This window comes from Equus asinus, chromosome 7 (genome assembly GCF_041296235.1).
Source record: "Equus asinus isolate D_3611 breed Donkey chromosome 7, EquAss-T2T_v2, whole genome shotgun sequence".
Classification (NCBI taxonomy): Eukaryota; Metazoa; Chordata; class Mammalia; order Perissodactyla; family Equidae; genus Equus; species Equus asinus.
Window position 1 is genome coordinate 56,338,963 of NC_091796.1, and position 23,959 is coordinate 56,362,921.

Sequence of the window (23,959 nt, forward strand, 5' to 3'; positions counted from 1 at the left end):
CTCCCCAAAGCCCCAGCACACAGTCACACATTCCAGCTCTTCTCATGTGAGCCGCCACCATAGCATGGCTACCAACAGACGAGTAGTGTGGTTCCCCACCCAGGAACTGAACACGGACCACCAAAACAGAGAGCACTGAACTTTAACCACGAGGCCATCAGGGCTGGCTCCAGATATTTTTATGTATCCAGTTCTTCATGTATTATTGTTTGGCAAAAATTTTACCTACAACTTTTCAGAAATTAAAGTCATAGTTATTATATAAAATAATACACAACTGTCACTATATGTATTCCTAGAGATTTTATCATTTACCCCTTATTCCACTAGGGAGATTCTGAGATGTTTACATTCTGCCATTAGAGATATTCTAATTCTCCCTCATTCTATTTCTTATTCTTTTATTTCATTCTAGTCTTTCTGGGTAATTTGTTTTGGTGATCTTATGAGAAAAGCTGATGATCAAGGCAAAGGCAATTCCCTTTGGAGTTAGTGCATCTCTTGTCAGTGATCATACCGGTTTTTAAATGAGGCTGCCTTAAGGCAATAAATTAAATTTTTAGTTCAAGTTTATACTAGCTGTTTGCTAACTTCTGAACATCTGAAATTATTTATTTGGCTTCAATGTCTAGGAAAACAAATTTAGAAATTTATTAGGTAAGATAAAATACACCTAGGGCAACACTACCACAGTATTCTCCTATACAAAGGAAACTTGATAATCAGCATTATTCTAAAATGACAAACACTACTAGCTTATAAGACAATATAGGCTACTTGTTTTTTAACCTTATTCTTAAATGTTCCAGATTAATATGATTCCAAATATCTCAGTAAAAATATCATCAATAAGTTAAGAATAATGCAAAGAGGAAACACCCAAATGATCATCAACAGAAGAATGGATAAACAAATTGTGTCAAGTCCATAAAATGGGATACTACTCAGCAATAAAAAGAATATAAACTATTGATACGGGCAACAACATGATGAAATCTCAAAAGAATTATGCTGAATGAAAGAAGCCAAGCAAAAAACAGCACATGATATTTGATTACATTTATATAAAATTCCAGAAAATGCCAACTAATCCATAGTGACAGAAAGCAGATCACTAGTTGCCTGGAAACTAGGGAGGAGGGAGGCAGGAAGTGGGATTACAAAGGTGTATGAGACAACTTTGGGGGGTGATGATAGGCTCATTTTTTTTATTTTGGTGATGGTTTCATGGGATGTATGTGTGCGTGTGTACATGTCAAAACTCACTGAATTATACTTTTTAAATATGTGCAGCTTATTGTATGTTCATTACACCTTAATAAAGCTGTTAGAAAAGAATACGGCAAACAATGAAAATCTAATATGGTCAAAAGCAACTCATTCATATCCCCAAATCTGCATCTTTTCCTATTCCCTCATTTAATGATGTCGTTATTTATGCAGTATCCTTAACCTGAAAAGTAAGAGTCCTAAAATGCGTCCTCCCACTGACAATTGGACATACCTCAGTCTAACTTCATGACATTCACTGTCTTGTCCCCAAGGCCATCATGCCTGCCTGACTCTAAGTCATATACGAGGGTAGGGACACTTTGTGTCACTAGGATCTAGTACCATGCTGGAAAAACAGGAGATACTCAAAGTGTGTCGTTGGAATACACTGCAATCATCTGTTCTAGAAATCTGTCTTCTGTTTTATGAGGGCAAAGACCTCATATTATTCATTCTGCATCCCCAGGGCCCTAATCCACTAACCATTCATTGGATAAATGAACGTATTACATCATATATTCACACCTTACTCTGAAACAGAGCTTAAACTTTGACTTACATACAAGAGTATACTAAGGTATTAATATAATTAGAAAGGTCAATAGTGAAGACACCAAAATTCTCAGAGACGCTGGAGTGGTTCTAATAAAATCACAGTTTTTAAAAATGGGGAATAGTTATTTCCTCAAATTTAAGACTAGGCATTCAAATTCAAATAACATAAATTCATACGCAGTCCTTAATAACTAGCATTTTAGAAAACATTATACTATTTCTTCAACACTAAACAGAACAGAGAGAATATCCAGCTATCTTACCCAGTCAGCGTTTTTCAGGTCCTCTAGGTCTGTGTTAGATTCATCGCTCTTTTCCATTTCTTGAATCTTCTTAAGATTCTACCAATTAAAATAAAAATAAAACATTTAGGAATAAAATTTTCATTAAGCTACCTTCTCAAATTAAGATTTCTTACAGATACCTTCAGATAAAATATATACAGAAGAGTTACTGACACAGATAGTCAAGAATCTACTCTGTAAATTTCAGTCAGTGGTGAACGAAAATAGATACAGTCCTACAGAGGGATGAACTGAGACTGTTCATTCTAATCTCTTTTTAGGCCCGTGGTTAAACCTTCAGTCACAATATTAATTCACATCTTCTAAGCTGTATCAACATCTCCTTCTCCCTCAACCTCCATATTCAATCCATCATTAAATCTCATAGATATTACTTCCTTCCGTTTTTTTTTTACTTAAACCCTCTTTTTATCTCAACTGCACATCCCTTAATCCAAACACCTTCTTATTTTGCCTGGACTTCTCAAGTGGTCTTGCCCTGCCTGCCCTCCTCTCCTCACCCCATGCCCGGTCTCTTTCGTTGCCTACTTCTGTCTTCCTTCAGATATCAGGCTCAGCAGGATCACCAACTCTTCAGGGAAGCCTTCTCTTCCTCCCTGATTAAGCCAAATGTTCCTGTCAGACAATTTTATAGCACCATAAACCTTTCCTCTACAGTTCTTATCAACACTGTAATTTTACATTTGTTTGTGGCTTCCCACTAGAACCCATGAGGCAGAATTCTATTCACAAAACATTGGCACTTTTTGATGCTCAATATATATTTGTCAAATAATTTAATGAATAAATTTCAATATAAAATGCTTTTTTTTACTTTTAATTTGATGTATGTATATATTGCAAAATTATTACCACAGTAAGGTTAGTTACCACTTCTATCACCTCGTATGATCACTTTTATTTTGTAGTGAGGACATTTAATATCTACACTCTTAGGAACTTTCAAGTATATAAATCAAAATTGTTAACTATAGTCAACATGTTATACATTAGATTCCTGGAACTTATCCATCTTATAACTGGAAGTCTGTACCTTTTTAAACTGTATTAATTCAACATTTGCAATTTTAAGAAAATCTTGATAGGTAAAACATATATTCACATATTAATTACAAATCTGTGTTATACCATTCCTACTCACAGTAATTCAACCCTAATATATTTTACATTTCGCTGAGCCTACTTGCTTGACTGTATTTGGACTGAGTTTAGATGCATTGTATAAAACCCAGCTTATTTTATATGAAAATAATGAATACTTAATATGAAACATTTCTAAACCATTTATTTTTAGCTTCTCAACATCTCAGATTAACCATGTGCAAAATAAGAATAACACCACCTGCTTTTTTTGTACTTACAATGTACAGGAGTATTAATACACAAGAATAAAATTACTCTGAACTTGAAGAAAATGTGGTATAAATAATGCATTATTTCTTCTCTCCTTAGGAAAGAAATTAGGAGGAAAAAGTATTTCTGATTGTTTCAGAATGTGTTTCCATAATTATTTTTAAAAGAAAAGTCAGGTTTCCTGTTTGAGACTATGTAATAAGACACAGCCACTCCTGAGTCATGGCCTTGTCTAAGTTACCCTCTCTGGGCCTCCTGTTCCCCACCTTTAAAAGGAAGATACCACCATCTACCTCACAATGTTGTGAGTATTTAAAAAATAATCAGTTAAACATAGCAGAACTTCGCACTTACAGCCTCTGGGGAAAAGCAAGTCCAAAAACACGCATATCCGAACTCTCCTCTGTACTGCCCCAACCCCACTCCCTATTCCTCACCCAGAGCTTTGCCCTTTTCCACTGGTCTTGGCTGCTTCTCTTGGCTGTAGTAGAGTGCTGGGGCAATAATAAGGGCAGCTAACAAGAGCTAAGCATTCAGGCAACCATCATTTAACCCCAACCACAACTTATGTTACAGGAGAAACTGAGGCACATAAAAGCTAAGTGACATGCTGGGGTTCCCCCAAAGGCTAGTGATGGAGCAGGATGCAGACGGAAGTGACACCAGGGTCTCAGACATGAGATAAGACATGGAAGGGACACCAGACAATGAGAAGAGTGCTCCTGTTGGGAATGTAAGCATCCTGATGCTACCCTCAATGACTTAGATAATCCTCAGAAAACAGCTGGACAAAGTTCTACTCTATTTCTGCTAAAGTGAGTATCTGTGAAGTGATACTACAGGAAAAAGAACAGAATTTATGACTTGTAACTAGGCATTGCAGATAATAGGTGTATAATCTTTGGTGTGACATTATGTCCAAATCTGAGTAATAATCATTATTACTAAGTTAGGACTCTCAGTTTTCTATCTTTAAAGATGTACCAGTTGTACTGATATATACAATATTTCTGATATTCGAAATCCCTAATTTTTTTTGCTAGGTATTATTAGTTAGTCATCTTTTAAAAAACCTCTGATGAATTAAAGCAACAGTTTCCAACCCAAGTCCACAATCTTCATGAAGTATCAAAAATCAGAATGGAGCAGAGAGGAAAGCAAACAGGAGAGGCACATGTTATTTTGTTCCTATGATAACTGTAACCCAGGCTCCACCCCAAAAAGAATCAAAGATGACATTGTGCTGACTAGGAGAGTCTTCCTTCTAGTTTTTTACAGTTAAAATGGTGGAAGAAGAAAGATGTAGGAGGTGAACTGCCTCTGGGCACCCTGGGACTCTATCAGGCCATGATGTCTACCAGCAGCACCACTATCCCCTCCCTCTGACCCAAAAATGAGAACTGAGAATAAGTACCTCCTCTCCTACAATTTCTTCCCACTCCAGCCTTAGGGCATTTGCACTGGCTGTTCCTTCTCCCTAGAATGCTTTACCCCAGATATCCACATAGCTAATTCCCAGGCATCCTTCTCATTCTTGCTCCAATGTCGCCTTCTCAATGGGGCCTACCTTGACCATCCTATATATATTCCAAGCCCCATGCCCTACTACTAGCAATTCCCCTAGTCTATATCTTTTCCCAAAGCTCATCCTGCCTTTTAACAGTCTATATGATTTACTTAATACGTTTACTGTTTGCCTTTCCCTAACTAGATTGGAAGCTTCATGAGCAAGTAATTTTGGAGTATTTTGTTCATTGATGGGTTCCTCAAATGCCTAGAACAGCGCCTTCCACGTAGTAGGTGCTTAGTAAATATCTGTTGAAGAATTAAATACTTTCAACCAAGAATGTTCAAACACTTAAATCTCTTCAATAGCTCATATCAAGTCAACTTTAATAAGAAGTCCAAACAAAGGGAAAATTATTCCAAGGAAAATCTATTTTCTTCTCTTAAATTCAGACCCCCCTAAAAGGGTGGGAAAGAGAAATCTTATCTATGCCACACAGAAACGTGTTCTCCAGTTCAGGGACATAAATATGCAAGCCAAGCTTACATTACATTTAAGTGTCTCATTCAGTCAATAGATGATAAAATAAATAATACTAGGGCCAGCTCTGGTGGCCTAGTGGTTAAGTTTGGTGCATTCTGCTTCAGTGGCCTGGGGTTCGGTTCCCGGGTGCAGACCTATACCACTTGTCTGTCAGTGGTCATTCTATGATGATGGCTCAGATACAAAATAGAGGAAGTTTGGCAACAGATGTTAGCTCAGGGTGAATCATCCTCAGCAAAAAGAGGAAGATTGGCAACAGACGTTAGCTCAGGGCAAATCTTCCTCAGCAAAAAAAATAAATAAATAATACTAAATAAAGCAAATCAGTAAATAAAAAGGAAAAATACTGCATGCCTAATACCATACAGAAGAAATGAAGTAATAATGGTACCAAACAGGTCAAAAGGATTCAGTAAGTAGCAAAATAAATTGGTTTGAAACCTTAATGCCTGAGAAAATCAAGTATGTACACATGGACCAACATGCTAACAACACACCTTTTTCCTATCCAAAATTAAGAGTGCAGTGCCGGGGGGCCGGCCCCATGCCTGAGTGGTTAAGTTTACACACTCTGCTTTGGCAGCCCAAGGTTTCCCTGGTTTGAATCCTGGGCACAGACATGGCACCGCCCATCAAGCCATGCTGAGGTGGTGTCCCACATAAGCACAACCAGAAGGACCTACAACTAGAATATAGAACTATTTACTGGGGAGCTTTGGGGAGAAGAAGAAGAAGGAGAAAAAAAAAAAGATTGGCAACAGATGTTAGCTCAGCTGCCAATCTTTGAAAAAGAAGAGTGCAGTATGTGGCTATTCATGCCCATTTTGAACTAAGTTCTTTCTGTCATATTTCCTCCTTCACCTAAAGACTGATCCCACAGCAAGCACTATAGTGTTTACCCAGTGACCTATAAACCAAAAGATAATGAAAAAGATAAAAAAGAATCTTATCTTTACAAGCCTATATTGTTTTTTAAAATTTCTAATGGTCTCTAGGGCCTTTTAGGATCAAATCAGGAGAAGGCCAGACAAACAGTACAGATACAATAGAAGATGGGAGGTCTTTGGCAAGATGACCAAAGATTATCTTTTTTTCTTGATTCCTAACTGCTACTACCACAAAGCTGACTACAGTAGGTCTCTGAACTGTTCTTCCTGCTTCAGTTTCTTCCTCATTTGGTTTATCTTTTCAGTTCCCTATGATGGGTTCACAGGGTCTCTGCCGTGGCCCTCAAACTGGGGTACCGGGACTTCTCGTCAAACATCTTAACTTGCATTGAACTATATATACGCCCTCAGTGGGCACCCATTGTTTTTGTGTAGAAACGCTTTCCCTCCCTTCCTTTGATAAAAATCCTTCTTTCTGTTGGGGAAACGCATCTCGACGGATTGAGTAGGGCCGATCCCCAGCTTAGCATCTCACTGTCTACTCACAAGGGTGAGGATACCACCTCGACCAGTCAGGGCAGACCGCCTCCCAGCCATGGTGATTGGTTCCCAAGTGGGTACGTGATTCTCTATCTTCCTCCAAGACTTTTTTGCCCCAGTTAACAGAAAAGACTTTCTGCTGGAGTTACTAAACTGAAAGAATGTGAGATTTGGGCTGCAGACTGTCATCTTACCTGGCTTTTAGTAAAAGACTGTCCTGGGGACAGAGAGAGAGAAAGCCAACTCTGTAATCAACTGTGCCTAAAGCTAGCTGTGCCCTTAGACTTCCCAATTATGTGAGCCAATAAATTCCTCCCTCACTCCACCCCTGCTAATTTGAGTGGATTTCTGTCACTTACAACGGAAGGAGACATATTTTCTTTTGCCCTTTTAGTCCAGAAATATGAGTTCACGCTTCCATATCTTAGGGGTACTCTGGTGAAACAGTATGAGAAGCATATGGCCCCTTTCCCATCCAACCTTAATTTTTACTATTCTCCCACGCATCCCTGACTAAATGTAGTCAGGATGGTCTCACTGTTATGCCTTTACATATCTCTACTTGTGCTGTGACAAAATCCCTATCTCCCTGCTACTAAAAAAAGACTATATCTATTCCTTTTTTTTGGTGAGGAAGATTAGCCCTGAGCTAATATCTGTGCCAATCCTCCTCTATTTTTTTGTTTGTGGGACACCTCCATAGTGTGGCTGGTAAGTGGAGTAAGTCTGTGCCCGGGATCCAAACCTATGAACCTGGGCCACTGAAGCAGAGCATGCGGAATTTTAACCACTTGGCCACAAGACTGGGCTCTATCTATTCTTTATACATTGAAGATAATTTAAATAAATGGTCCAAGAATTAAATGTTTCTTTATTTTTCTGAACAGTAGCACAAAGTGTAGGTCAGATACTTATAACTGCACAACTTTGGACAAATTACTTAACTGCTCTAATCTTCAGTTTGATTTTCTCATCTGTAAAATGCACGCATCAGATACAGTCTGAGAAATGTGTCATTAGGTGATTTTCTCATTATGCAAACATCATAGAGTGTACTTACACAAACTTAGATGGTACAGCCTACTATACACCTAGGCCATATGGGACTAATCTCTTGGGACCACTATCATATATGCAGTCTGTCATTGACTGAAACATCATTACATGGTGCACGACTGTAATAATAACTACCTTTTGGATTTTGTTAATATTACATAAAATAATACAGAAGAAATATAAAATTCAGCCTGGCTCACATTAAGCATTTAGTAGGTATTAGTTATTATAAGCCAATGATTATCTATGAGGATTTGATTGTGAATACTTTTACTCCATCACAAAAACATTTTATTCTTTTACCAAATGAGACCTCTCTCTAGTCTCTTCATGAAAAAAAAATCCTGATTCACGAATAACTTAACATAAAATAGTTGAGAATCTATATATACTATAATTGAACAAGCTTGAATAAATATGCAACTAGAAATCTCAAGTTTTCTTGTTAACAGCAAAAACAAATGAGTTATTTGAAAATAAATTACAGATTTTTCTAGTTTTAGAGACAAGCTTCTGTCAAGTAATAGCCTAGCTTCTGAATAATTTTTTTTGCTTGTACAAATGTAATAACAGATGCCAACCTGTGCTTGGAATATGGTGAGAAAGTTCTAATTGAGAGTGCCTACATAGCAATTAACTTTCCCGTTTCTGACATAACCATTCTCAAACTAGCAATTAGAACTGCTCCATGCCAATATTTTCAGTTCCTGGCATCTTAAAAAAATAAATAAATAAAATCTACTCTGTGAATCACAAGTATATCAAATGCTCAGAGAATAATTTTAATTTATTTGTGTAGGTTCAACATCAGTTCACATATAAATGCCCCTTTTTAGATTAAACCACTGTCGCTCACAAATATATTCATATATTAAAATAATACTTTAATAACAGCATTTTAATGATCACCATTTCCCTCCATATTGTTAACCATTTAAAATCATTCATCATTTAATGGTATTCCTCTATTAACGGGTATGTGTTTTCAGTTAGAAACTTTTAAATGTGTAAAAAGGAGTATGTTTCAATAATTCCTTGAACAAACCTTTGTCTTCCCAGTTAAAATATGCTAATATATTTTCAAAGAAATGACTGACTTAGAGACTATTAAATACATTTCATGAGTGACAAAGTCACTAATATAAACAGTCTATAATAAATAGAACACATATATCAGCCACATTGATTAAAAGCCACAATGTCCTTTCCCATTCAGGTATTTTTATCACACAAAAGCAGGAAAAAGGACTTTATCATCATATCTACCAGCCCCAAATTAATATTTTGGAAATTAGGGTACAAAAACCCCCCGAGGGGATTACAGCAGTTCTTCTGATAATTGAAAGTGTTCCATGAATATTAAAGAGTTAATGGATAATTACTGAAGAATATGACTTTTTCTTAAGTATGGTTTTTTTTTTTTTCTGGTGAGGAAGACTGGCCCCCAGCTAACATCTGTTGCCAATCTTCCTCTTTTTCTTTTCTTTTCTCCCCAAAGCCCCAGTACACAGTTGAATATCCTAATTGCAGGTCATTCTAGTTCTCCTATGTGGATGCTGCCACAGGATGGCTTGATGAGCGGTGTTTAGGTCTGTGCCCAGGATCTGAACCTGTGAACTTAGGGCCACCAAAGTGGAGTGTGCAAACTTAACCACTTGGCCATGGGGCCGGCCCCCTGAAGAATATGATTTATATTTTCATCAAGCATTATGGCACTTTCCTAAAGATATAACATGCTCCTTCTCCCAGAGGGGTAGGACAGGGAGAGGGTAACTACAACAGATATGAGAGAAAGGGCATTTTAGCTAATGTAAAATGTGAAGATACTAAACTATAAAACGACATTCTGTGAAGCTTAATTTGAATTTATATAGTTCACTACAGACATTAGGAAAAGTATAGGTGAAATCATCAAAATGAAGGAAATTCATTTCTAGATTCTAGGAAAGGAATATCATTCCTCCATTCTTCCAATATTTTTGTTAACACACACACACACACACACACACAGGCTGAGTGTTTAATGACAGTCTCTGCCCCAAGTAGCTGGATATGGACTCACAGTATCTCCCTAAAGACATCTGCCCTTTCAGTTTGTATACTGATCAACTCTTCACACCTATAAAAATGCAGTGATGATCATTATAAAATGGTCATTAAAACATCACAGACAATATCTGCAAATTATATCACAAAAAGCTATTTTCTTAATAAATAAATACAAATCAGTAAGAAAAGATCAATAGTCTACCAGAAAAATGGGCAAAGCATATGAATAGGCAATTGACAAATGCAAATGGTTCTTAAGCATATGAAAAGGTGTCCAATCTCATTCATAAGGAAAATGTAAACTAAAACTATGAGATATAAATTTTCACCTATCTCTTAGAAAACACATTGTGAAGATATAGGAAAACAGATACTCTCACATATTTCTAAAAAGAGTATCAACGAGTAAGCCTCTATGGAGGACAATTTCATAATATTTTATGAAAATTATAAATGCACAATTCCTTTGACCCAGCAATTCTACTTTTAGGAATTTGTCCAAATATATGATAACACCCATGAAAAACAGGTTGAAAGCTATCCATTGCAGCAGTTTGTAATAGCAAAATATTGAAAGTGACTTAATAGCTGTCAATAGAGGTCTGATTAAATTAATTATAGTATATCACGACAGAATATTATGAAGACATAAAAGATGTAAACACTATGTACTATGTACTGATATGAAATGATCTCCAAGATATAATATTAAATGAAAAAAGTAAGGTTCAGAACAGCATAAAAAAGGAAGAAAAAAGTACCGATATGTTTTTGCTAGTTATATAGAAACTATCCCTGTAAGGACAAAGAAGAAATTAACAATATTTGTTGCCTGTAGGGGAGGGACTATGTGGCTAGGAGACAGAAATAGAAGGATGCAATTTACCCTAATACTCATGTACTCCTGGAGTTTGAAGGATGTGAATTTTTTTATTTGTTAAAAAAAAGTTAATTAAAGAGAAAAAGTTACAGGTCCTGAAAGGGAGAAGAGTCCTGATATGATCCTCTAGGTAAAAGATTCTTCTGAAACATTTTAACAGGGAGAATCGCGACAAAAGCAAAGATACCTAAGGCAGAGACGGTAATTTAATCATTGCTGATGAGGTGAGCGCTCCGCACATTTACAAACATTCACAAAATAATGAATCAAACAGAAAAAAGACAGACATTGACAAGGACCCTGAAAAGTTACAAATGATGGATGACCTAATTAAAATGAACGAATGACAACCTTACAAACAGACATCTGGATGGTCGATTGTTTAAAAAAATAGTATGTTCACCACTTGGAGGAATATGCATGTACTTTAGCTGTAGGGAGAAATTTCTAGCTAACTTAAATGCCACAGTTTTATTACTGGAGGTGTCGGAAGCGGGCAAGAGGAGAGGGGGCAGGGAGTATGAGAAAGCTGATTAAAACACACTTCAATATTCGACGGAGACAGATGTCTGTGGCTTTATTTTTGTGAGTGTATTCAAGCAGAAGATAGTCTGAAGCTATGTCATAAGCAGATGCCTTAGTATGATTCAATGTGTTCATTGGCAATGGTACCATGCAACAGGTAGATTTGGCTACTGGCTGATAAAAGACGGTGGGTGAGAAATAGCTAAATTTGATTTTTTTCAACCAGTTGCAGGTTATAAAATGTGGTTAATTTGATTTTAAAAAAGACAAAAAAATCATTTCATAACAGCCTAATCAATTCCCAAAACATTGTTCTTCCCCCTAGAAACAGAAGATGCTTTATATATACATATATAATATTCCAATTTAAGTAAAATATTTTAGTAATAGTCTTATTTAAGATAAACTGAGTTCAAAGATTTCATCAAGAAATTATGATTCTTGGGGCTGGCCCCGTGGCCGAGTGGTTAAGTTCGCGCGCTCCGCTGCAGGCGGCCCAGTGTTTCGTTGGTTCGAATCCTGGGCGCGGACATGGCACTGCTCATCAAACCACGCTGAGGCGGCGTCCCACATACCACAACTAGAAGGACCCACAACGAAGAATATACAGCTATGTGCCGGGGGGGCTTTGGGGAGAAAAAGGAAAAAATAAAATCTTTAAAAAAAAAAGAAATTATGATTCTTGTATAGGACTAACTGAAATAATATATGTAAATAATTTAATAAAGTATCACAGTAGTAGTGATTATATAGTGTAAATTATACTCATACAATCTTTTGAAAATTCATAATGAGCCATGCTTATTTCCAATTCATCTTCTTACCCCATAATTTCAATGTCTGGTCAAATATTAGCAGCTAAAGATAAATTGACTCTAATCTGGGCATCTAGAAACTATCCTCCTATCATAGGATTTTATTAAACTTAGGGTAAGATTTAACCATTAAGAAGAATTTGACTGATGAGATTTAAAATAAATTCACAGGTAAGTGAGAATCATGTAAACATTTAGAAAGTCAAGATATTGGTATAATACTAGTTTTAAAGAGAGGTAGCTATTCGTATTGGTGGAGGAAACAAAATGTTTCATCCCCTAGGTTAGGCGCTCTTCTTAGGTGCTCCCACAGCGCCCCGCATTCACTCGCCGTAGCCCTCGTCACGCTGCTGGAATGGCTGCTCCTAGACTGTCATTTGTGCTTCAGCATCTTGTTCACCACCGTATCCAATGAAAATGGAAATAATAATAGCACTTAATACATGGCTTGTTGTGAGAACTACATGAATTAATGCATGTAAAAGTCTTAGAACAGTATCTAGCACAGAGTAAGTATGGAATAAATATTAGTTATTATTAATTGTAGTAGCACCTGTCATGTAGGAGACACATTAAATAACCATTGCATGAACGAACGAATCTTGCCAATTGATCCTAGTTCTTTTAAATCTAGTGCTTCTTCACTCACCAGCGTTTGCAATAGCTAAATACAGCCATTACGTTCTCGAAGTCTTCAACATCTCCCAGTTCCTTCACTGTCTCCCCTCATTGAGGTTTATAGATACTTCCTTCACATTCTGAGCTCTTATCTCAAGATCCATTTTTGCTGTTTGTCACTATTTCTGAAACATTAAAAAGGAGCTCTAACCCCAATTCTTTCTATCACCATAGGGAGCTAGCTTATTCCAGTTTGTTAAACCGTGCTTCAGTTTTCCTATCTCTAAGATGAGGTGGGAGGCAAAGGGTAATACTACCTAGTTAACAGGAATATCATGAGGATTAAAATGCTCACATAAGCAACGAATAAGACATAGTCAGGGATTATAAATGTTTAAGTGAAAGTAACATAAATTATCTGAGCTCAGAGTTGCTGCTGAAAGTTTTGGATCTTTTTTTCCCAAAGCAAATAAACTTCCTTAGAATAGAAATCTTTGAAAAATTAATAAAAATCAAGTAGCATTCAATCTCAACCCCCTACTCTTGAGATTCCCACTTTGGACAGCAGAATAAATGTGAGGGGATGGCTATAGGGAACTCCAGGCTGATTCTGTTCTGCTCTATTTCTTCTTAAATGCTAACATGTTAAACACTTAGGGAAAATCCAACCCTAGAATAAAAATGTGATATTTATTAAGTTAAAAAAAACCCATCTCATTGATGAAGGGCCCTAGTGTTGCCCTAAACTGAGCAAGCGTTCTCTAAGCAAGGAAACATACCTAAAAAGACTATAAGAGTATTGTTCTAGATCACTAATTCTATGACAGGGTTGGCAGTATAAACTGGGTCTTTACCTTTAAGAAGTTCACAGTCTAGTGAAGAGATGTATGTAAATGATAATTACAATACAATGTGACAAGTGATAGAAGCCAAATCAGAATGTTCTATGAATGAACATAGAGAAGAAAAAGCATTTCAGAATAGTGGACATTTGAGTTAGGTCTTAAGAATAAGTAGGCATTTTCTAAGTGAGAGAAGAGAGGAGAAGGACATTTCAGAGAGGTGCAGAGGTCCTAGGTGATCAGGGACTGAAGGAAAGATAACAGAAGACACATATATGGAGGGAATAGTGAAAAAAGAGTCCAGACAGGTCAGACTGGGGCCTGACTCAACAGTCCCTTATGTCATGGTAGGGGTCTAAACTTTCCACCTACAAGTATAAAAGAGTTGACAACATCTTTAAATAGGGGTGTAACACCGGAGGATAACTTTATGTGAAAAGGTAAATAACATGAGGAGGCTCTGCCACAGCCCAGGCAAGAGATGCTGGACCACTGCAGGAGGAAGGCATAGGCAGTGAGAACACGGAGGAGGCTCTGCATTCTGGAGACAATCAAGTGTCAGCGAACCAAAACTCAAGATAGGTGGTAAGAAATCAGATCTACAATATCTGAACCACACATTCTCTAACTCATTCACCACTGATCAAATATTTACAGAGGCCCTATTACACGAGGGATATAGCAGTGAATTAGAAAAAAGGTCTCTGCCCTTAATTAGAGTATATTCTAGAGGCAGCTGTCAATGAGTAAGAAAAGAGACCAACGAGACAACAATAGACTGTGATGATTTTAAAGAAAAATGTTAAGTGTGATAAATATATAAGGGTGATTAGTGGAGGCCTGAAGAGGTTCCTTTCAGCTGAAGCCTGAAGGATGTGTGTAAATTATTAATAAACAGAAACCTCATTAAATTGAAGTCAAGAGGCCAAAAGGGGGAGCTCTCATGCCCCACCTTGATAGCGGAGCTCAGCAGGAGCTCCTTCAACAAAAGAAAGACTTCCTCTTCAGGATCACCAAGCTCAGCCAATGAGAAACCATCACAACTCAGCCAATGAAAAGCTACTACACATTGAACTCCCAGTCTCCTCCAACAGATTCTGTGCTTACAACAGAGGGCCCTCCCAACTTCCTCTTCCCCTCTACAAAAAAGTTTCTCTTCCCCTTGTTGTGGGGGGGCTTGAATGTGGCTCATCATGGTTGCAGAGCCTGAATTACAATTCTTTGCTGATCCCAAATAAACTCATTTTTGCTGGAGAAATAACTGGCTGTCTAAGGTCAACATTTAAGGTCAACACTTTGGTGGCCCATACGGGGATCCAGAGAAGACCCCCGAGACCCCAAGGCTGGTGAGCAAACAGGTGCAGTACCCACAACACAGCCCATTGAGCTCACTGCTTTTTTTGCTGACCCTGCAGTTTGAGGGTAGGTCTTTCTCCTGGATCCGAGCTTCTGCCCTCTTTGAGTTTGAGGCTCTCCAGGCTTTATTAGAGATCTGTTTTAAGGCTTCATTCTATTCTTTTCTGGTTTAGGCCTTGTTTGTCTGTGAGTACTCAGGTGGCACTTCAGCCTGACACTTTGAATCAGGCTGTTTCTTGGAACTCCACCAGCCTTCAGTTCAATTCCTTTTGGAACTGCACAATTTCTATTAAAACTGTGCTAGCCTTCAGGCCAACTTTTGGACCACTGGAGCTGTGCTGGTCCAGCCTTTGACTTGACTCCCTTGGGAGCAGACTGTCGCTTGGAACTGCGTTGATCAACCTTCAGTCCGAGTCCCTTTGGAACTGGCCTTTTCTTTGGAACTGCTCTGATTCAACCTTTGGTCTACCTTAACGAAATCAGACTGTTTCTTGGAACTGCCTGGTATTAAGCCTGCAGGCTGTTTGAGCTGCTCAAGCTGAGTTCCAAGCTGTTTAAGCTGTTTCAGAATTACTGTTTTACTCTAAAGAAAAACCTCTGAGAAATGGCATCCCAATTTCTAAATATTTTGATGGCGTCCCCCTACAGTGATCCTGGCTGATTTTATGTTTAAAAACGCTATCATTCCTCATGTGCATTTCTAACTAAATGGACCAATTTAACCAAAAGTAATTTAGAACATCAACAGCCTTTATGAGGAACTTTTGAACCTTCCCAACTTACTCTTCTTAAAAATGAATTGGACAACCATAGCTCTGTAATTTCCAAAACTGAATGGAACACCTATTTTAACTGGTATTTTGAGGCTTCCAAATGTTATCAAGAGTCTAAAATTGCCCCTATGCAAAATAAAATTTTAAGATTAACTGAGGCAAACAAACAATTAAAGAAAGATAAAATGGCTTCTGAAGCCTCACGTTCCTCTCCTCCAGCTCCTCATGCTCAGGCCCCTTCTTCAGCGCCATCCTCCTCCTTCCGTTCTATACTGCCCACACCTCCTCTATACTCTGTTCCCCACACTAACTCTCTCACTGAAATGCCCTTTTCCCTGGACCTCTCCCCACTCCCTCTTCCTCTGAACCCAGCAGAACCTGTCCCTTTAAATTAAGCCTTCTGAGCATCCACAGGCTAAGCCCTTAATTTCTCACACTCCCTGGACTAAAGCTCCAGTACAAGCCATGGTCAAAGATTTTCCCAAAGTAACCAAAGATCCTCAGAGATTTGCTGAGGAGTTTAATACAGTCCTTCAACTTATCCACCGGGTGTCTCTGACTGACATCAGCTAGTGCACATGCTTGTCAGCGAAGGCCAGGCCCAGCAAGGATGAAAACTGCTGATGGGAAATCCTGAAAGTCTCTAGAATTACAACCTGGAGACCACCCTGCTGACCTGCTCTACCATCAGGCTCAGGCGACTGATGGACGACGTCATGGCGCAATTCCGAGGGCTTTCCCAAAGCCTGTTGATTGGAACAAATTCAGGCTCGTGCACAAAGACTTGATGAACTCATTCGTGACTGTTACAATGGACTTCACGTTGTTTTTAAAGACAATTCTCGTCTTCAGATGTTGATTCCATCAAGTCACCTTTTCACTCTATGTTTATTAAGGGGCAGAACCGGGACCTTCCCCTTCTAGGAAAAAGGACCAGGATGGAGTGGGAAACTGTGTCCACTCCAGATTCAGTTAATCTGGCAAACCAGCTCTCTCGCACTTTAGATGAGTCACCAAAAAGAAAGACCGCTGAAACTCTTACTCAGCTCCAGCAAATGAAAGCCCCTAAGTGAACCCAAAAACCTTCTGGTTTCTGCCACCGTGAAGAGCCAGGATGTTGGAAAAGAGATTGTTACAGATTTAAGCACTTCCAGTGCCTTCAGCGCCTTAACCAGCCTTTTCAACGTCCTCCAGTTCTGAGCGATGCAGCCTGAGGAACTACAGGGGCTCTTTCCAATCCTCCCTCTTAATTGACTTGGAGAGGCATTTCTCCAGATGGGGATGGATCTCTTTTTGTCCTGATTGACACCAGAGCCACATTCTAGATGCTCAACCCCACTACTATAAAGCAGCCCCTACCTCAGACTACTAAAACAGTTCAAATAGTGGGGATTTCTAATAAACCTCAATGGGTTCCTCTCTCTGAACCTATTCCCTTTTGTGTAGGCCCTTTGAGAGACTCATACACCCTTTTCTCCTTAGTTCCTCCACCCCTATTTATTTATTAAGCCAAGACTTCTTGGAAAAGTATCACGCCGGAATTTCATTCTCCCAAAAGGGGGACATAATACTAAAATTTGACAGTAGCCATCCAAACAGCCAACCAGGTGAATTAAATGACCCTCTGACAAATTTTATTTGCTCCATCTCTGACAGTACTATAGCTGATTCTAGAAACACTGGTCATTTGTCCCTATTAAATCAGCTACCACCCTCCTTATGGGCAAAATCTCCAACTGATATTGGTAAAATTCACAGCATACCTCCCATCAAGATTCAAACAGATCCCTCAAAATCTCTCCCCAGGGGGCTGGCCCCGTGGCCGAGTGGTTAAGTTTGCGCGCTCCGCTGCAGGCGGCCCAGTGTTTCGTTGGTTCGAATCCTGGGCGCGGACATGGCACTGCTCATCAGACCACGCTGAGGCAGCGTCCCACATGCCACAACTAGAAGGACCCACAACGAAGAATATACAACTATGTACTGGGGGGCTTTGGGGAGAAAAAGGAAAAAATAAAATCTTTAAAAAAAAAAAAAAAATCTCTCCCCAGAATGAATCAATACCCTTATAGGGTAAAGAAGCCCTTCAAGGTATAAAGCCCATAACAGAGGATCACAAGGCTCAAGGCCTCATTCTCCCTTGTACCAGACCCTGTAACACTCCTACTTTACCTGTGAGAAAGCCCAAGGGCTGAGGGTGGAGGTTTGCCTAGGACTTCTGAGCAACAAACAACAGTCATCTCTCAACACCCTGTTGTTCCTAACCTTCATATGCTACTAACATCCATTCCCCCTGGAAGCAAATTCTTTATGGTAACTGATACATGTGGTGCATTCTTTAGCATTCCAGACGACAAAGCTAGCCAATACATTTTTTCCTTCACTTGCTAAGGAAAACAATTCACCTGGACAGTCATGCCTCAGAGTTTCACTAAGAGCCCTTCTTATTTTTCTCAAATCCTGAAGGCTGATCTGGGTGATATAAAGTTCCCTAGAGGTTCTACTTTGTTGCAATATGTGGACAATTTGCTTCTTTGCTCTCTCTCCCAAGACTCCTCACAGGAAGTCAGCATCCACTTGTTAAGGCTATTGGCCTTAAAGGGACTTAAGATTGCCAAGGAGAAACTGCAGTTTGCCCAAATCCAGGTTCAATATTTAGGGCATCTTAAATCAGAACAAGGGCGACACTTAGATCCAGATAGGCTTCATGGTGTCATAAGTTTCCTCAAACCCAAAACTAAGCGCCAACTGCAAAGTTTTCTCAGGCTAGTTGGTTACTGCTGCAACTGGATTCCAAGTTTCTCTCTTATGGCCAAATTTCTGTATGTTTTATTAAAGAACAATGACCCTGACCCAAGTTTATGGGAAGAACAGGATGACACAGCCTTTAAGGCCCTAAAGGGGAGTTTGATAAATCCACTTGCCTTTGGACATTCCAATTATCAGATTCCCTTTTCCCTTTTTGTATATGAAAAGGAAGGGAATACTTTGGGGTACTCACCCCAAAACATGAGGACCACCATCAACCCATAGGGTACTATAGCCAGCAAGTGGACCTGGTGGCATGGGGGTACCCTTTGCCTTAAAGCCATTTACTGCCACTGCTCTTTTGGTTAAGGCCACCAAGCAAATCACCGTAGGATGCCCTTTAACCATTTTTGTGCCTCCTGCAGTAAGAGCCCTCCTGAATGCTCATCACACTCACCATGTTTCAGTCAGGTGCCTCCCTGCCTATGAAATCCTTTTGTTAAATGCTCCTCACATAACTCTTTTACATTGTAATAACCTTAACCCTGTTACTCTTCTCCTCGCTGTTACCGATCAAGTCCCTCACGATTGCTCAACGCTGATGGATGACCTCCTGACTCCTCATGACCATCTGCAGGAAACTCCTTCAGGTAATGGCGACTTGTCATGATTCACCGATGGTTCTTATTTAAAAGGTGACAATGGCAAATACTGTGCTGAGATGCTACTGCAACTTCTTTTCACATGGTTGAGGCAGCATCTTTATCCAAGGCTATTTCAGCCTAACAGGCTGAATTATATGCCCTTACATGGGCTTGTACTTTAGCCAAGGGCAAACTACCAACATTTATACTGATAGTAGATATGCTTTCAAAGTAGCTCATGATTTTGGAATGTTGCAGAAACAATGTGATTTCATTACTTCTAGTGGAAATAAAATTAAAAATGGCCCCTATGGGGGCCACCCTGTGGCCGAGTAGTTAAGTTCACGCGCTTGGCTTTGGCAGCCCAGGGTTTTGCTGGTTTGGATCCTGGGTGCGGACAAGGCGCCACTCATTGGGCCATGCTGAGGCAGCGACCCACATGCCACAACTAGAAGGACCTGCAACTAAAATACGCAACTGTGTACTGGGGGGATTTGGGGAGAAAAAGCAGGAAAAAAAAAAGAAGATTGGCAACAGTTGTTAGCTCAGGTGCCAATCTTTTTAAAAAAATGGCCTCTATGTTCAGGAGTTTTTAGATGCCATACTTTTACCTGCCACTTTAGCTATTATTAAGATCCCAGAGCATTCTAAACTTGACTCTCTGGAAAGCATCACCTTGCTGATATTTCTGCAGGGAATGTAGCCCTTAAGGGAACCAACAACAGCCAAACCTCTGTCACAGTCCAAAGGGCTATTTCTCCAAATGATAACTTAGAAAAACTGGCTAGAGAAGCCCAACAATTGGCCTCAGGAAAGGAAAAACAAGATTGGAAATTGAACAACTGTTGTTTTGATAAAAAGAGAAAGCTTTGGTTTGGACCAAATAACAACCCAGTCCTACCAAAGACTCTAAAATTCCCACTCCTAAACACTGTACATGCATTAAACCACTGGTCTACTGACAAAATGACAGCATTCATGAATCAATATTGGGGTGAAACATTAACAAGGTCACAAAAAGTGTCTACCTCACTTGTCCCACCTGTTCAAAATACAGTCCAGGAAAGGCTGCTTATACGCCTCCTGGACATTTTAAACTGCCTAATGCACCAGTCAAGGTTTGGCAAATGGACTTCATACAACTTTCCCCATCTCATGGATATAAATATGTTTTAGTCAAGGTTTGTATGTTTTCTCACTGGACTGAAGACTTTCCTTGCAGACAGGCTACTGCCTCACCTGTGGCTAAAGTTCTTTTGGAAAAGGTTATCCTACCGGGGGAACTCCTCTCAAACTTCATAGTGATGGAGGAATCCGTTTTACTGGTCAAGTACTTTGACAAGCCTGTGCTGTTTAGCTGGTTTTATAGCACTTTTACTGTGCTTACCACCCTCAATCCTCTGGTTTAGTCGAATGTACTTAATGGCATTAAGACTCAATTGGCAAAATTTGTGGAGACTCTCCAAATACCATGGCCAAAAGCACTGGTGTTGGTCCTTCTAAAATCTCAGATCCACCTCTTTTGGAACTCATAAACTCTTACCCTTTGAGATAGTCACAGGAAGCCCAATGCACTTAGCTCCTGCCCCTTTTGACTGATAAAAGGAGATATACTCTAATATTGCAAAAAACCCAATTGCTTGTGTTAAGAATAACCATATTTTGGTGGGGCAATCTTTTCACAGTGCACTCCAGGGAGACGAAGACCTTAAGCATCAAACCTTGCAACCTGGAGATTTTGTCTACTGGAAAAGACACCTCAGGAAGGACTCTCTTCAACCTTGCTGGAAAGGCCCCATCAGATACTGCTAACTAACCCTTCTGCCGCAAAACTGCAGGGAACAGACACGTGGATTCACATAACACACCTAAAGAAAGCACCAAACCCTGACTGAACCTGCCCATCATCTTGTGACTTGAAAGTACAGATTTCCCAGAACTGAAGCAGATGATATCTGATGAGACAGCCTTCCCAAGATGTCCAGACCAGGCCTGTTGGAAGTTCGTCTGTCAAACCTTTGATGATAATGTAACACTTCCAATGCCTATGATCTTGATAACATACGGACTTCAGAAAAATGCCTTAAGAGTTCTCCCTTCTACCCTTCCTTTAACTCAAATGTGGCAACAGTAGGTTTCCAATCTGTGCACCTTCCCTCTGACATGGGACATGACACCTAGGAGAGGTCCTTCCTGACATCAAGGGACAAAAGTCTGCTGAAACCAGAAAAACCTGACTCTTGATCAGTGATGCTTTCAGAGAAATATCTTGATCAAAAGGAGAAAATGTGGAAATTAATAAACAGAAGCTCATTGAATTGGAGCTGGGAGGACAAAAAGGGGGAGCTCTCACACCCTAGCAGAGCCCAACAGGAAGAAGAAAGACTTCTTGACTGGCAAGAAGCCCAGCCAACAAGAGCCTGTCACAACTCAGCCAATGAAAAACCACCACACACTGAACTCTCAACTTTTCCAGTGGACACTTTGTTTACAGTAGCCCTCCCAACTTCCTCTTCCCCACTATAAAAGAGTTTCTTCTCCCCTTATTGTAGGGGGAGTTGCATGTGGCTTGCCATGGTTGTGGACCCCAAATTGCAATTCTTTGCTGATCCCAAATAAACCCATGTTTGCTGGAGAAATAATTGGCTGTTTATTTGTTTAAGGTCAACAGATGCAAATGAAAAATCATAACTGAAAGGGTGAATGAAGACAGAATTTATAAGAAGAGTTTAAGATGTCAACAAGAAACTAATTAAGTACCACAAGTGCAGTCACACTTGAGAAGAGATCAAAGATCATCTTAATCGGATAATCAGAAATGACAATCCACACCTGTAGAGCCTGCCGCTGAAGAAATCTAAGACGGCTTAACTATAATAGACACTTTGTCTTTCACAGATCAAAATGTCTGGAATATTCTACCTTAGTTCTGGAGTTGTTTATATGTATCATAGAAGAAAGTACAAGGGGAGAGAAAATTTTCATTACTCTGAGTACATAATCTCCCAGAAACCAGAAATTATGACTTTAAAAATCTATTTTACATGCCTTCTGATATAGTTATTGCAATAGTATGACATATAATGTTTCATAATGTTCAATTACTTTTACTGTTCATTCATTTATTACTAATATTACTGTATTAAGAATTTTCACCATTAGATTTTAAAATACAGAATTTTTACCATACTCACATTAATATAGTGGTAATGTCAATACTGAGTGTTATAACTCAATATAGACAACATTGAGCCTTCCTATACAATCTAAGACATTGAACTGCTTTCCTATAAAATCCATCTCAAATTTAAAATATAATATAAATAGTATAAAATATAAAATAGTATATAATAACTCACAACAAATTTTACTGGGCATGCACTTAAAATGTTTATCTGTATACATTTTGCCTACACAACAAGACTGGTACAAAGATGAGGAAAAGCTTGCTGAGTGAATAGAAGAAAGACTTGGTCACACGAATTGTATTTTCTGCAGTGAATTTTATGACTAGAAGAGATCTTAGCATGTCTAATTGCCTCCTCCTCCTTTTAAAGATAAGTAAACAGAAATCTAGCAAAGGCTATTTGACTTAGATCACATGAAAAATGAGTGGAAGAATATGATTCATCAACAATAAAGGGGATTTTTGAAATGACCAGTGTTAATATTTTAAATATAAAATAAATTTTAAAATGAGTTGTTTGCTTGAGAAAAGGATTATTCTTTCAAAAGAAAGATTCTTTTTAAACTTCTCTGATACTTCAAGTGTTTTTCTACTATAGTAAATATAGTTATACCTCTACTGTGAAACAATATATTGACTGAAGAAGGCGGGGGGGAGAAGCACACTACACACTCTCAGCACAGAGGCAGTGATGGTTGGAGCATGCTAGGAACATACTGGAATAAAGTCAACTGACTACCTAGTCTTAAAATCATTTTATCTCAGTCTTTGACATTCTATGACAGTTCTGTCTTTTCGCATTTCACATCTCCATGTTATTTCATACCTAAACTTAACATACCTTCCCTCTCCCATTCCTGTTTGTGTGCCTGCGTGAGAGAGAGGCAGACAGGCACACATGCAAGAGTGCAGGCACGCACGCTCTCTCATGAACCCTCTTCTCCCCCAACTCCAAATTTTATTCTCTCTAGCTCTCAAATACTTCTTGCCACTCCTGCTCAGAAGCCTGTACCAAAATACACATCTACGTTTTCCTTCAGGAACTCTCTGCAGCTTTGTTCCAATATTACTGTACGTGACTGTTCTAAGAGGAAAACAGCAGTAACAGGTTAGAGCACCTTTGCTAGGATGAACAACGAAATGAGGATGGAAACGCTGGTACCAGCAGTGCTGAGAACTTACTTCTGTATGAACCTCTAATCTCTTTGAGCCTCAGTTTACTAATCTGCAAAGTAGGAGTCACAGGATTGTTCATGAGGATTAAATGGAGCAAGCAACAAAGGCCACTTTATAGCTGTAGGAATATAATACAGGAAGGCAGCAGAGATCAAAGGAATTGATAAAGAATTTCATTTAACAATAACAAAACCAGGGACAGAGGATCAAAAACTATCTAGAGAGCAATGGATTAAAGGATACTACCATTAATATAATCACCTTTTTTCAATTAAAAAAAACTTGCATTTGAAAATGCCAAGCTAAATTCTCCACTGTGCACTGCACATGC

The 23,959-nt window shown here is 39.0% G+C and overlaps 1 protein-coding gene across 2 annotated transcripts in view; it reads right to left on the reverse strand.

Annotated features, from left to right (window-relative positions):
- The window catches only part of SPIRE1 (spire type actin nucleation factor 1), a 214,881-nt gene that overhangs the window by 72,843 nt on the left and 118,079 nt on the right, over positions 1–23,959 (reverse strand). For both annotated transcript variants that reach the window (XM_070513473.1, XM_070513472.1), the window contains exon 5: positions 2,091–2,168. In XM_070513473.1, the coding sequence (XP_070369574.1) occupies positions 2,091–2,168 (78 nt within the window). The remainder of the gene's footprint in view (positions 1–2,090; positions 2,169–23,959) is intronic.